At 49.6% G+C, this 12,199-nt stretch overlaps 1 protein-coding gene across 5 annotated transcripts in view; it reads left to right on the forward strand.

The window, feature by feature from the left end:
- The window catches only part of NDUFA10 (NADH:ubiquinone oxidoreductase subunit A10), a 113,414-nt gene that overhangs the window by 15,880 nt on the left and 85,335 nt on the right, over positions 1-12,199 (forward strand). For all 5 annotated transcript variants that reach the window (XM_081813264.1, XM_081813263.1, XM_081813266.1 and 2 more), the window contains exons 7-9: positions 1,470-1,524; positions 3,069-3,154; positions 11,110-11,218. In XM_081813264.1, the coding sequence (XP_081669390.1) occupies positions 1,470-1,524; positions 3,069-3,154; positions 11,110-11,218 (250 nt within the window). The remainder of the gene's footprint in view (positions 1-1,469; positions 1,525-3,068; positions 3,155-11,109; positions 11,219-12,199) is intronic.

Genomic DNA, 12,199 nt, shown 5'->3' on the forward strand with positions numbered 1-12,199 from the left:
CTTCCGGGCCAGCCGGCCTCCCCGATCATCAGGGAGTGTCCACGACTCTGTCTCCTACACACGTGGTTTACGTCGGACTCCGTGTGGCTTGTGGGGGGAGATCACTGCCCTTTGTGCCTTTCTCTTCAGCAACGGTGGGAGGCAGGGCCCTTGGGGGGGACTATGCTGGGCTCTCGCATGAGGGGCAGCGTGTGCTCCAGCCACGAGGGCGGATTTCTGGCTTTCTGGATCCATCGTCATTGTGCCTGTGGTTTCTGACGTTTTCATGTGTCTTTAGTGAGACAGGAAATGCAGTGATCTGGCTGCAGCGAGAAACTGTCATCCAGTCGGATGACTTCCTTTGAGTGTCTGATACAGGCGTGTCTGTAATCACAGCACCTAAGAAGCTGGGGGTTTGTATGGGTCCACAGCAGTGATACTCATACAAGTGCTTCAGCTGCACTGAGCTCATTAAGCTGTGGCCTGCTGACGGGGGTTCGTGGTTGGAGAAGCTGGGTACCACTGTGGAGGGTCAGATGTGGATTTCAGGTTGAGCATAGCTTGTGAAGTCTTGGACTCCCTATGGATTTACACCCCATCAGTAGGGGGTGCTGTGCTGTAGACTCCTAAACGAGACAGTGTTCCTTGTGTAATCCTCGTGTGTGCCGTGCAGGTGACCCCGGGGGGAGTAGTAGTCTGTCCTTGACATTCTGCTGGCCCCTTTGCTGGAAGAGGGTCAGACGTTTCTGCAGTGATGGGCCTCCAGTCTGGGCGGCCTCGCTGGCCTCTCTGGCCAGCGTTGAGGCCTCAGGTCTCCCACGGGTTGGTCTGGAGGTGGTAGCAGAGGCAGCCTCTTCATTTGTCAGGTGCAGACTTACCCGTCTGTTGGCTTCCAGTTGTCTCCCGGGCGGGCAGCCAGCTGTCTGCGTCAAACGTGGTGGGGGCATGGGCAGAAGTGCTGGAAAGAGCATCCTGCTGTCCCCTTCTTTTCGGGACCTAGCTATGATTTTTCAGTGTCCAGACGAAGGGCCAAGGACTAAGGGAACTGAGCTGCTGCCTTCCTGCTGCGGAGTCGGTTTGTCTCCTGGATTCTAGCAGCTCGAGTGCCCGTCCTTCCTCCTCCACCACTTGGCTGCTCTGCGCCCACGTCTTGGTGAGGCACTGGGTGCCTTTGTCCTGTCTGGTAAAGGACCTGCGGCGGCGGCGGTGACCCATGCGCCCTGCCCCCCTCAGCCCCTGGTCTCTCATGCCCGTGGGGTGGGGGGGGGGTAGCCAGAAGGGAAGTCGGGACACACACCTGCTGTCATCACTGTCCAGTCGGGAGCTAGCAGGCCCTCCTCAGCCATTGAGGCCACGGGAGCAGCACATTGTCCCCTTCAAAGAATGGCCAGCTTTAATGTTTGTAGCGGTAGACTTTACTGTCATGTATTCATGTGCATTAGTATAAGCTTGGAAATTTACATTGAATTTCTTCTTGCCTTTTCTTACAGTGAGAAATGTGAGGTTTTACAGTATAGTGCAAGGGAAGCTCAAGATGCAGAAAAGGTAAGAAATGGGCTGAAAAGTTTATAATTATTTTTAAATTTGATTCATATATAAGGTTCTTGTAAATCAGATAATCAGTTCAGCTCCTACTGGTCTTAGAAATGTCTGTATTTCATAAGCTAAAAGAGGTACTAAGGCAGCCCAGTGAGATTTTGATTTTCATTTAAATAATTCAGTTTCTAGGATCTTAAAATTGTGGAAGGTACATTAGTAAGTGCCTTTTGTAAAATTCGAGTCAATCTTCGTGCAGTTTTCAAGAGAACTTAACGAGTAATAGCCAAAAAAATTGAAAAAGGATAATGCAGGAACATTTGCCTTCCCAAATACAAAAACATATTGCAAAATTATGGTGATGAAAGCACTGAGGTATTAATGCAGGAATGGAACAGAACAGGGAGTGGAAAAACAAGTGTGTGTGTGACTTGACTTTGGTAAAGGCGGCACTTTAAAGAATAAGAAAAATGAAGTAGAAGAAAATGGATTATTTCTTAAATGGCGTTGAGACAATGGATCATCCATTAGGCAAAAAAATGTCCCATATATTATATATTAATCATAAATTACTAAAAAGCAAAACAAAGGGTATAAAAATTCTAGAAGAAAATGCCGGTTTTATGACGTGGGGTTGAGGCCTAGGAGATGATAGGAAACGGCTCTGCGGAGTTGACTGCCCGGCCGGCTCTGGGCGTGGGAGGAGGAGAAAGCTACGGAGACAGGTCTTTTCCACAGAGAGGAGCATACTCCCTGAGGACCGGAGGCCACTTCCCAGTCCGGCTCCGGGATAGCTCTGACGATGGCCCTCGGCCCATTCCGCTCGGATGGATTACATTCTATGTCCTTCTGTTTCTGTGGTGTGGATGTGTTTATGTTTAGGCTGTTTTCACACCCTGATAGTCTGTTCAGATGCCAGGGGTCTGAGTAGAAGAATGCATTTGCTCTGTAAGACCATGTTGTGTTTTGAGTTTATACTCAAAATTCCTGAAAGTTAGGAGAGGACCCTGAGTTTGGCGTGTTTGGGGCAGAATGCATCTGGAAAGACTGTCCCTCCGGGAGGTCAGACTGCAGGCTGTGTGTGGGGGGCTGGAAACAGGTTATTGGAGCTCTCTAGGAAATGTGTCAATTTTCTTGTTCTCTTCTTGCTTTCAGTGGCTAGGTCTTGTGTTCTGGAATGAAGTCCCTGGGGAGGAAATGAGTAGTCTGTCACTAATACTGGGTCCCCTGGTCTTGAGTCTTTTTTTGTCCTGTGCTGCTTCTCCCAGCCTCCCATGTAATTTCTACACCACCCATGTGTTAGCTGGGCCAGGCGCCCACACTGAGGGTCAGCGCCACCCCCTGACCCCAGTGTCCACTGGGCTGGGTGCCCACACTGAGGGTCAGCACCCAATCTCATTTCTGCACTGAAGGCCATCTGTCCGACTTCCTTTCCTTTTGACTTCGGTGATTGTTCCTGCTAGATACCTGTGGCTCATACTGGATTAAAATGTTATCACCTTTAAATTTTCAGAATGGGACTCTGCATTAAATTGGAATTGTTTTTGTCTCAGGTGGTAGAGGATATTGAATACCTCAAGTATGACAAAGGGCCGTGGCTCGAGCAGGATGACCGTACTCTTCACCATCTGCGGATGCTGTAAGTTCCGTGCTTTTGGGAACCGGCCAGATAGGACGAGGGGCTGGAGTTTTGAGTGCAGTCCCTCGCCTGCTGTAGAAACTTAGAGAATTTTGAAGGAATTCTATTTTAAGTTAGGTGTTAACGGTACCACCAATAACGAGGTATATTTCCTATTCCCTTCAAACAGGCTCTTGCATTCTCCAGTCTGACAATTAATTGATTTCCAATATTAATTCAACAGATATTTTGCTTCCACCATGTGCCAAGCACTGTTCCAGATTTAGAGGATTTAGAATCAAAACTCCTGCTTGTATCTCCTCTGGGCACTTTGTCCTCCAGCCCCCGGGCCCAGGATGGTGGGGAGATGGCTGTCAGTCTGTTGCTGGTTCGCTTGTTGAGCAGCGCCCCGACTCTCGCAAACACGCCACAGAGTGCTTTCTCCAGCTAGGGCCTTGACGCCCTTCACGGGACCGTTCGCTGTTCTGTCAGGCCGGCTGTGTCAGGACAGTGAGTGTCTCACGTGTGGGGCTGTTGCCACACCTCCTGGGCCATGAAATGAGTTCCTTGGTCAGGCAGCATCAGGCCGGTGACCGTGTGTGTGAGTGCCCTGGGGCTACCGTGACAAGCAGCCACACGCTGGGGGTGATGAAAGCAGCGGAAGTTTAGTCTCCTAGTTCTGGAGTCTGGAAGTCCGAAGTCCAGGTGTTGGCAGGGCCACCCTGCTCTTCAGGTTCTAGGAAGAATCCTTCCTGCCTCTTCCAGCTTCTGGTGGCTGCTGGTGTACCTCGGCATTCCTTGGCATGTGGCTTCATCACTCCCACTCTGCCTCTGTCCTCATAGGGCGTTCTTCCCTGTGTGTCTGTGTCTCTGTCTACATTTCTCTCTGGCTATAAATTCACCAGTCATGGGATTAGGACTCATGCCAGTCCCCTGTGATCACATTTTAACTTCTCTCTGCAAAGATCCTGTTTCCAAATAAGATTCCATTCAGAGGTTCCAAGTGGACATGAATTTTGGGGGGGGACACTATTCAACTCAGTATACCATGTGTTTTGAGGGGCCCTGAGCGCAACCCCACACTCGGGAACTCACTGGAAGGACTCAGGAATCACAGCAGGTGGTTGTGCTCATGGCTAAGGTTCTCACAGGGAATCAGCAAGGATACCTAGCTGGTCAGTGAGGAGAAAGACATGGCAAATCTGGAGCAGTCCACGCGCAGGTGATCGAGGCTCCCTCCCTCGCAGGAGGGACGTGCCAAATGAGCTGCTTCGTTGGGCACGAGAAAAGCAGTAACATGGGCTTGGGCAGTGTCTGCCCACAGAGCCCATCAGACACTCGGTGCCCAGAGTTTTTATTGGGTGCTGGTCATGTTGGCCTTGGCAACTGCTCAAGTTCTGACCTCCAGAAGGAAGGCTGGTGCTCCCCATAAATCACATTGTAACCTGGTGCCCAGTGTGTGGTGCCCCAGCCTTAAGGTAGCGTTTGTGAGACACTGAGCCCTCCCAGCCGAGGGAGACCGCAGTCTCAGGCCTGCTCTGTTTAGGACCGTGGAAGGGCATTCCACATGCACATGAGCTGGGCTTCTGGCAGACGGGTCTTGGGCAGGAAGGCACATCTGAACCCAGGAAATGGAAGTTTCCTGGGAGGGTCGGTGGCTGCCCCTTCATGAAGGGTGGGACCCTGTGTTACTGACTTCCTCATTTGTCCCCAGGGACGGGCCGTGCTGGAGGCTCAGCATCGGCCTCTGCTCCGCCATGCTGGACACACACGGTGGCCGGGCGGCATCAGTTTGAGGAGCACCAGTCTGAGTGTTGAGTCCACGGATGGTGTCCATCCTGCCTGGTGACCATTCTGCCTGTCAGCCCGTTGGATAAGCTCTGCCAGAGCTGGGCCCCAAGGGTCAGAGCTTCCTCTATGTGCTGGGGAGTTTGCTAGCTCACAGTGTTTCTCTTGGTATGACTGATATGCTTGGATGCACCCAAATGTCCGCACATATAGAGTCCACGTATTTCAATAATTTCTCAAGTTGGACCTATTGATTTAGTTATTAAAAGTAGGACCTAAAATTTTAGTCATTTTTAGCAGTTTTTTTGTTGTATGCTTAAGATGGAAGAAATAGCAGCTCATAGGAAAGATCCTATGGTTTTGGGGTGGCCTCCGAAGGCATGGCCTGGGGGTAGAGGGGTGTGAGCAGGGGCCGGGCGAGTGGGGATGTGCCTTGGGCATGTGGACGTTCTCGGACGGTCGATCTGTCTTCCTAGTGATGGGAAGTGGGTCATCAACCACAGTGGCAGTTGGGTGGGGGAAGGATGTGTTGGAGGTCTGAGGAGGGAAGAAAGGTAGGAAGCATTGTCTAGGCGTCGGCGTGGGGAGGACGGACCGAGGCAGCGCGGCGGTCCTGACGTCCAGTGGAGGGAGCGCTTTCCCGCTGCTGCAGCTGCCCAGGGGCCGGCAGGGAGTAGGCAGGGTTCTGGATTCCAACAGGATCGGCGAGTAGGAGAATGTACAAAAGTGAATTAGTGTGACGGTGAGAGATTTAACGTGGGTGAGGCGGGGTGGAGAACACAGAAAAGGTGGGTGGAAGCCAGTGGATTAGAGGTCGGAGTCACGCCCGCTCACCTCACAGGGTCAGGTCCGGTCCCCATGTGGTTCCAGCACGTTGCACCTGATTTTGCTCCACGTTGGGAGTAAAGCTGAGTGCATGGGGTGAGGGCGTGTGCACACACCTTACAACTCTCCGTGTATGAGAACTGTTCTCTGGAAAACACATGCTGTGAGCTTGACCACCTTCCCAAAGTCCTACACAGACCATGTAGTTCGAACAAAAAGCAGAAACTTGTGATTCTGATGCCAAAGAGAAGTGTTGGCTTTACTTTGCATTTTATAAACACTGAACTTCAGTGTGTTTTTATTGCTCATTTATTTGTCCTTTGTGAGTTTTCTCTTCACATTTATTGATCTTTTTAACAAAACAGCCTTTTGTTTTCTTGAATTTCTCTATTTTTCTGTTTTCAGTCTGATTCCTGCTCTACTTTTTATTATTACTATTTTTCAGAGGCCTAGATGCTCGATTTCAGATCTTCATCATACGTGCCATCTGCTTGTCGGCGTCCCTCCTGTTTAATTGCCCTTGTGATCTGAGAAGACACTGCGTGTGATGTCTCCTCGTTTGCATGGGCGCAGGGGCTTTACGTGGTCAGGCATGCTTTCCTTCTGGATTCACGTTCTGCTCGAGCGTGAGAAGAATGCGCATCCTGCTGTTGAGTGGAATGTTCTGTCAGTGTCGGGGAGACCAGGCTGCATTGCGGGTGGGGGTGTTCAGCTCATCTACGTGCCCCAGGCTTCTCTGCCAGCGAGGGAGGGGGCGGCGAGGTCTCCGGCCACGGGAGCATGTGGCCCTTTCTCCGCTGACGTGTGTTTTCACCTCACGTACTTTGATGCTCTGCTGTTAGGTGTTCAGGGTTGTTAGGTCTTGGTGGAGAATTGACCCCTTCCTCACTACAGAACGCCCCGCTTCATCCCTCATGATTGTTCTTGTTCTGCAGTCTGTCGTGTCTGAATGGGTCGTGCTGTTCCAGCTTTGGTTCGCGTAGGCGTCTTCCTCCATCCCTTTCCTTTGAACCCGAGTCTGTTTACCGTGGGTGTCTTGTAGCCAATGTAGATTTGGTCCTGTGTTTTTCTCTGTTCTGACAGTCTCTGTGTCTTAATTGCTGTGTTTGGACCATTTACATTTAAAAGGAGTGTTGACGTATGTGGATTAACATTTACTGTGTCTTGTCACGGAAGGTTTTACATTTGTTTCATTTGTTCTTTGTTTTCCTGCCTTCTCTGGCTGTGCCTGAGCCTTCTGGATGATTCCATGCTCCTCTCCCCTAGCAGAGCAGTTGCACTTCTCGCAGCGTGGTTGTCGTGGCTGTGGGGCTTCCGGGCTCCACGTGCAGTCATCTCGGTGCACTTTCCCATGGCCCTGCCGCCTCCAGGGTGGTGCGGGGACCTCGGGGCAGAGCATCGCACTTCCTCCCTTCATCCGCGTGCTGACGTCTGTCAGAGCTCTTCTTCCGGGACGAGGATTTGATTTGCAGCGATGTTTTCTTGTTATTGTAAGGACGGAAGTGATGACTTTCAAGCTCTTTCCTCATTGGAGCTGAAACTGGAAGTCTCTGTTCTTGAAAGTTCTGGTTCACTTTGTCTAGATGCTGATGGATGTAAATGTTTTCGTAAAGTTACGTAAATGGGATTATATGTGGTATCGTTCTGACCCTTGCTGGAGACCCTGTACCCTTTCTTCCAGCAGCCGTGTAGTGTTTGCCTCTAGGTCTGAAGCCTCGAGGTGTTAGCCTGAATCACAGTTACAGGTCAGCGCTGTGTCCAGAGAGTGTTCCAGAAACATTTCCCGATGCCAAGGCACTCCTGCCCGGTGGGCGTTCCCCTCACTTTACAGCTGGGGAAGCCACAGCTCAGGGGCACTGACCTGCACGGTGCGGAGGGGCCGACGTGACCCTGCCTGCGGTCCAGCTTGCAAACCGTGCTGCCTGCCCTCTCGGCGGCTCAGGCTTCCATCCTGGTGGGCTCGTCACCTCCTCCTCCTTCAGCTGTCATGCTGCCAGGACCCTCCCTTCCCCGGGCGGCCCGCTTACCCGCACACCCTAAGTAACACACTAAGGCCCTTGTGTTTGTCCCTGGTGGTTTCTCCCCCTCTCCTCTTCTTTCATGACTTCTGCTGCCTTTGGGGTTTGATCCCCTCATTCTTGATCTTTATCCTGCCATTAATTATTTCTTCCTACTGCTTGTTCTGTGTGCAACACACCCACCAGGCTAATTTTCATAAAAATGTCACAGTGGCCCTGTTTTCCCTTCACTCTGGATCCTTCAGTGGCCTACCTTTGTTTATTCACGAATCCAAATTTCATTTCTGAGAAGTAATTCAGAGTCCTGATCATCTGGTTCTCCCTTTTCCTGAATCTGTTCCCTCCCCCACCTGCCCAGTAATTTTCTAAGAATCCTAGCTTATGTCTAAGTCTGGCTATATTCACCCTTTACCCCCCGAATACCCTCTCTCCACTTCACCAAGATCATGATTTTAGTAGTTACTTAGTTGTGTTTTTGCCAGAGCATAGAGAAGGATTCAGTAATTCCCTTGAAGTTTACAGATTATAGCATTCAATTCACTGTTTTATTTTGCTGTAAATGGTCTGTCCGCTCCTTCTCCTGGTCCATCGCTCCCCTGCCCCTGCGCCCCGGATATTTCACAACAGTGTGCAATGGTAATCGTGTTTATTTTCATGTGAGTGTCATTTCTTAATTTGGGGGACTCAAATGAAAATTTTGACCAATTTTCTAAGATAATTACTGTAAACATGCCATTTACCAGTTATACTCATTTTGTCTAGAACCTGACCAGATTATTGGTTTAGAGCATTTTTGTTACATTTCAGTTACATGTGCCGGTGTGTGATTATGTGTGTGTGCGCTTATGCTGAGAGACAGGGACTGTATTTGTCGACCTGGATAACATTGTGTGTTCCTGTGCATACTCCATAACTTCCTGGCTGGCACCCACCTTGGTCCATTCCATTCCTGGGTTGATGACTCCGGTCACCAGGCCGGGCTCTGCGTGTGCGGGGCTCTGAGCCCCTTCCTCCTGCTTCCCTAGAGCCTGGACCACCCTCCCGCTCACCCCGTTTGCTTCATCACGGACGCTTCTGTTTCTTGTGACTCTGGAACAAGTCCTTGTAGGAAATCCCAGGGCTGCAAAGTCTGTGGGTACGAGTTTGGTATCAGAGTGTAGTGTTCAAACAGAGCTTTGTAGTTCAGGACAAGCCAACAGATAGACTGTGGACATGTTTTAGGAGCGAAGATAGACATTCTGTTAATTGGGAACCAGTGTTAGTCGTAAAACATAAATTTACTACGTGTTTTTTCTGTCTTGTCTTGCCTCACTCTTTTAGAATATGCGGCACACCGCCTTGTGTTGTAAACTAGGCTCCGCTGCACTTTATCTTCTTCTTCGGTTGCTTTGGCTTATGATGTGAAGAGGATATGTTATCCTCAGCCAGTATTTGAATTCTCCTCAATTAGACTAAGTGCTTTGTGAACAGAATGTTTTCTTTCTCCGCTTTGTGCTCCCTGGGTCATAAAATGCTTCCCGTCATCTCTGTTCCTTACTTATCTTCAATCTAGAGTAAATCGAGTTGATGGAAGGTTACGACTCGGCGTTTACAGGAGACAAGACACCATAGGTTCATCCAGCAGTCGCCGCGGAAGCTCATGGGGTGTTGTTGACAGAGCGCTTTAGCCAAGTTTGAACAAGTCGTAGACAGTTGCAGCAGGTTATTTTTTTAATGTTCAGAAACAGTTGGAAGCTATTTGTTGAAAGAGACGGTGTGTTGGGGGTTTCGTGGAAATGGTACTTCCACCCGACGGGGTATAGACGCTGCGCTCTGCACGTCGCACACCAGCTCCCGGCCAGCACGTTCTCTCCGATGGCCCAGAATGTCGTAGGCTTTTCAAACTATTGAGGAAACCAATCATACTCCACCTTGATACCTGTCAACATTTAAAAACATTGATTTTCATTTTTAGTGGAAATTGTTTATGCTCAGATCACTTTAAAAAATTATCTTTATAAAATGAGAATAATTCTGTTTGTTAAAAGCAAAGAGGCGTGTACTTGTGCATTATCTACGCTGCTTACAAAGCTCTGTCGTGTGAACAGCTTCCTGGGAGGGCTGAGAACGAGCCCTGCTCGTGGAGTGCGTCTGTCGTAGCCAGTTAATGTGATCGTGGAGATGCACCTGGGAAGAGACAGTTCCCCGGGTGCATTTCCTCAGGTGCTCTTTGTTGCCAGATTATCAGTCCATGTAGGACTGACACAGTTTGTACCGGTGACAAGCAGGACGTGCCCATTCCTGCTCTCCGCTCTCGTTCAACCTGCCGCAGGTTCTCCGTGCACCGCGGTCCTTGGCGGGAGGGGCCTGCAGAGCACCGGCCCCGGATCGGATCGGGGCGTTCTGACCATGGCCATCTGCCCCGGCTGCCAGGGGGCACTGGCCGTGGGTACGTGGGTCTGGACTCTTTATCACAAAGTAGCTGAAAGCCAGATGCATTTAAAGAACTTCCATTTGGACCGTTATAAACAGAAAATTTCTTCTGCCATTATAACTCATTAATGGGAAAATGGTCATTTAAAGTAATTATTTGCTTTGTTTTGAGCCCTTAAGAAAGGAGACTTTATTTAAATGTTTGTTTCAAAAAGCCTCCAAAATGCTTTTCATCTTCAAGTATAGTGGTCATATTCAGACTAAATTTAATTTGAAATAAGCAGTCATAGCACAGTATAAATATTTTAGCGTTCAGCAAAGTAAAATGGTGAAACAAGGAGCAGATCTGATAATTTGTATTTGTCGGTGCCGAGCAAGGCAGAGCGTGAGACCTTTCCAGGCGAGGGTGCGCCTGGGCGTCCTGTGTGGGCCCGCCCCACCCCGTGCTCCTGACTTCCCCGTGGCCCTTCTGCTCCTGGAATCTGCCCAGGAGGGCAGCAGGATGCTGTGTGGTAAATCTGGGGGGACTGGAGTTATTGGCTGCCTTTCCCTCAAGAGTCATTGAATTTGCACGTTTACTGAGGGTTGCCTAAGTGCCTGGCACCGCTGTGGGCGGCGTGGGGTGTGGCGTTTTATTGATGCTATTCTTGTGTGTAAAGCACAGTGTCTCCCAAACCTCATCCATTCCCGAAAGGTGGTCCTCTGTGGCGGCTCAGGCTTTTGGAAGACTCTCCCTCAGGTTCTGAAGGTCATGTCAGAAAAGCAGCTGCACACAGACCTCATGGTCTTTGGGATGAAGGTTTGCGTCCAGAGGCCGCCTGGGGATGAAGGGCATTTATTTGTATGCATTTTTTAAAAAAATCAGCCTTACAGCTTATTTTGTTATGTTTGTTTTGATGGCTTAGTGTGATCTGTATTTGTCTTATTTTGTAGGGTTCAGAATAAGCTGGAGGTGCTGAATTACACAACCATTCCTATCTATGTCCCGGAAGTCACGATCGGAGCTCACCAGAGTGACCGCGTCTTCCAGAAATTCATAGAGGTGAGGTTTTGAAGCCAGGTGAGCTGTCTGCTGTGGGCCCCATGACTGGCACCAAGGTCACATCCCCAAAAAGTGGCTTTTGTTGTTTTTTGCCTGTTTTAGTGAAAGAGCTTCCTTTTCATTGAAGTAATTCTCCCCTTCTTCTCCTCACCATCGTATCTAATGCTGGCGTACTCCTCCCTCGGCAGGGGAGACGTGTCGTCTTCTTTGTCAGTGTGTTGTCTTGATAGGGACACGCTGCCTGATCTCTAGCTCCTGTCTACATTTCTTCAATGTCAGATTGTACTTGGGCTGTCGCCTTACTCCTTATGGTATGTCCGTGCATAAAGAGTGGAGACGTGCGTGTCTGCAGGAGGTCCGCAGAGCAGGTGGGAGAGCGCAGGGGTGGGGCACGGAGCTGGGTCAGGACGAGGCAGGGCTCAGGAGGCTCTGTGTTACTGGTCTTTTCTGATTTCCATACCTTTTTAGTGAATTGTTTTCAGAGTTGTTTGTGGAGAGTCATTTCAGGCAAAATTCCATGAACTTAGAGGACACTTACAAGTTATGTTGTAGAAGCCAGCAGATGAGGGAGAGACTTCTCTGGGAGTCCTGACGTCAGCGCAAGACTAGGGCACGATCCATTTCTACATCAGCTGTGGTTGGGGTTTGTCGTTGGCAGATGTGTGAAAGGATTATATTTAAATTAGATCACCAAGCTGAGCAGCCAACATTTAGATAAGTTTAAATCTTAAATATTTTTGCATTGCTGTAATTCTCTGATGCATGCGGATTGCTTGAAGCACTGATTGGATGTCCGGGTATATCCCATTGCTTGCTGTCTTACTTGAGATACTTGACATTTCCTTTAATAGAAGTTCTTCTGGTTGTTCTGGAAGTGCTTGTATTCATTGTAGGGATTTGGGGAAGTACACAAAACCAGAGGCTGTCACTCAGCAGTACCCACAGTTAGTATGTTTGCGGGTCTCTTCTGACCACTGGTGG

The sequence above is a fragment of the Leptonychotes weddellii genome, chromosome 3 (assembly GCF_054177405.1).
Source record: "Leptonychotes weddellii isolate Sample4059 chromosome 3, ASM5417740v2, whole genome shotgun sequence".
NCBI lineage: Eukaryota > Metazoa > Chordata > Mammalia > Carnivora > Phocidae > Leptonychotes > Leptonychotes weddellii.